The sequence below is a fragment of the Manacus vitellinus genome, unplaced genomic scaffold, assembly GCF_001715985.3.
Source record: "Manacus vitellinus isolate BGI_N305 unplaced genomic scaffold, ASM171598v3 scaffold_49_pilon, whole genome shotgun sequence".
NCBI classification, from domain to species: Eukaryota; Metazoa; Chordata; class Aves; order Passeriformes; family Pipridae; genus Manacus; species Manacus vitellinus.
In genome coordinates, this window is record NW_021940603.1 from 5,405,831 (window position 1) to 5,407,924 (window position 2,094).

At 61.9% G+C, this 2,094-nt stretch overlaps 1 protein-coding gene across 1 annotated transcript; it reads left to right on the top strand.

Annotated features, from left to right (window-relative positions):
* Nucleotides 1-360: 360 nt before the first annotated feature.
* LOC115307745 (wiskott-Aldrich syndrome protein homolog 1-like) lies at nt 361-1,413 on the top strand. The gene has a single exon (XM_029962656.1). It carries the CDS (start codon nt 361-363, stop codon nt 1,411-1,413), a length of 1,053 nt encoding a protein of 350 aa, XP_029818516.1.
* The last annotated feature ends 681 nt before the right edge of the window (nt 1,414-2,094 follow it).

Here is a 2,094-nt window from a genome sequence, read left to right on the forward strand (position 1 = left end):
TTTCACATAGCTTTAAGTCCAAAGGGAACTTAATATAAAAACGGCTAATAAATTACTCACAAATGTCTAGCGATTTGAAAAGGCTAGTCAATATTTCTGTGTGAACCCTAACAATTCAACGTTTATCCCTATCAGCTAAGGACTTACATACAAGTGTGCAAAGGGAAGAGAAAATACTGTGGTAACAGTTTACAGCCCTTTCGTGCTATTCCACTGATGGAGAGACACGGGCTGAACGCAAAGCGTTTTAGAAACGAACGCTGCTAGGAAGAGCGGAGTCAGTGTTTCTGTGCCGTTCCAGGCTTCCTCCGTGGGGTTTCCAGTGGAAATCACCAGGAGCGCACACGCATCTCAGTAGCGATGGTTACACACGGGCTGTGCAGCACCGATAACTCACGTGACTGGCACACACCGGGGCAGCCGGAGCCTCCGTCCCGGCCCCCGAGCACCGGCGCTTGTGCTGGCACCGGCAGTGCGCTCTCCGGGATTCACTGCGTCTGCCCCTGCGAAGCGCAGCCAAAGGAGAAGAAAACGGGCGAAGCCGAAGGGAGCATGCCGGGCAGCTGGCATTCACCCCCGAGGGGAGCGAGGGCCGCCAGCCGCCGTCCGCGGCATCGGCGCGGGGATGCGCGGACCGGAGCACCGCAGCACCAGCCGAGCGGCTCCGCTGCCGCGGCGCTGCCGCGGGCTGCTCCGGGCGGGCCGGGGGGACCCAGCGCTGCGCCCCCCGCCCCGGGGCTGCCGCCGTGCCGCGCCCTGTCGGCTCCCGAGCGCGCTTCGCACCTGGGCCGGTGCCCGCCGGGCGGTCCCGCCGCCGCAATCCCGCCGGCGCGGTCCGCCGCCCGCAATGCGCGCCGCATCCCGCCGGCGCTCCCCCGCACCCGCAGCTGCAGCCGCCCGCTCCGGCGGCGGCGGCGCCGCGCTGTGCCGCAGCTCCGCCGCCTGCCCCGGCCGCAGGAGGCTCCGCGTGAAGCGCCGGGTCCGCTCGCCGGCCATGGGCGCCGGCAGCCCGCGCTCCGGCCGCGCTCCCGCCCGGGCCGCGGCGCCGTCAGGAAGCGGAACTGGGGTTTCCCTCCCGCTCCCCCGCGCGGGGGAGGTGTGCGGGGCGGGGGCCTCCCGCTGCCGCCGCCGGGATCGCGGACCCTCCCCGGGGGAGCGTTCGCGCCCCCGCCCGCGCGCTGGCCATGTGCGCGGCGGGCCCCGGGACGGCGCCGCGGGGATGGTCCCGTGCCCGCCCCGGCTGCTCCGGGGCGGCTCCGCACCCAGAGGGAGATGGGGGCCCCCGGGGGCAGCTGCGGGGCCGGGGCGGGAGCCCGAGAAGGGCTAGCGCAGGTACCCCTCTCTCCGTGCATGTGGTCACCACCAAAGGATGCTCGTTTGGTTCGACAGGGCAAGAGCTACTCTTGGTGTTAACCACTCGCCAAGGTGGGAACCCCTCCTCATCATGAGAAACGGAACCCTGGTTTCATGAGAAATCAACTCTCTGGTCACACCCATCGTCCTTGGAGCTGGTAGGAAGCATCCTCCAGGCAGCAAGGATTGCTGTAGACCCTGCACGGAGTGAGGCTGGATGTCTCCCAGTCCCACCAGCTGGCGTGACATGCCTATTTCTTCAGTAGTGAAAACTCAGCCAATTCACAATTAAGTTTAGCCATTTAAGCCCACCGAAGTTATACAATAGTCACAGTTCTGCCCCCCAGCAGAGTGATCACACCTTCTGTTAGTAGGAATGCAGCTTTATGCATTAACACCAAGCTGCAATGTGGAAAACACAGGATTGCTGTGAGAGCTGTGTCTTAATGTCTTTGCACAAGAACACTTACATTCTCCTCTGTGGTGTAGAATTTTCCTTATTCGGTTAACACTGGCAGACGTGGAAAAGGAGACAGCCATGAAAGATCACACATCTGACTGCATGGCAATCCCTGTAAAAAGAAGTTGAAATCAAACCTGAAGAACTTCAGCTGTGATCCTTGAAAGGCAATGATGCTGTACACCTGTGAGAGCAACATCTCTCTGATGAAGCTGAAAAGGTGCTAAGACATAACACCCAAGAGGGTCAGTTAACATTTAGTTAGACTGTTGTATTGGGGA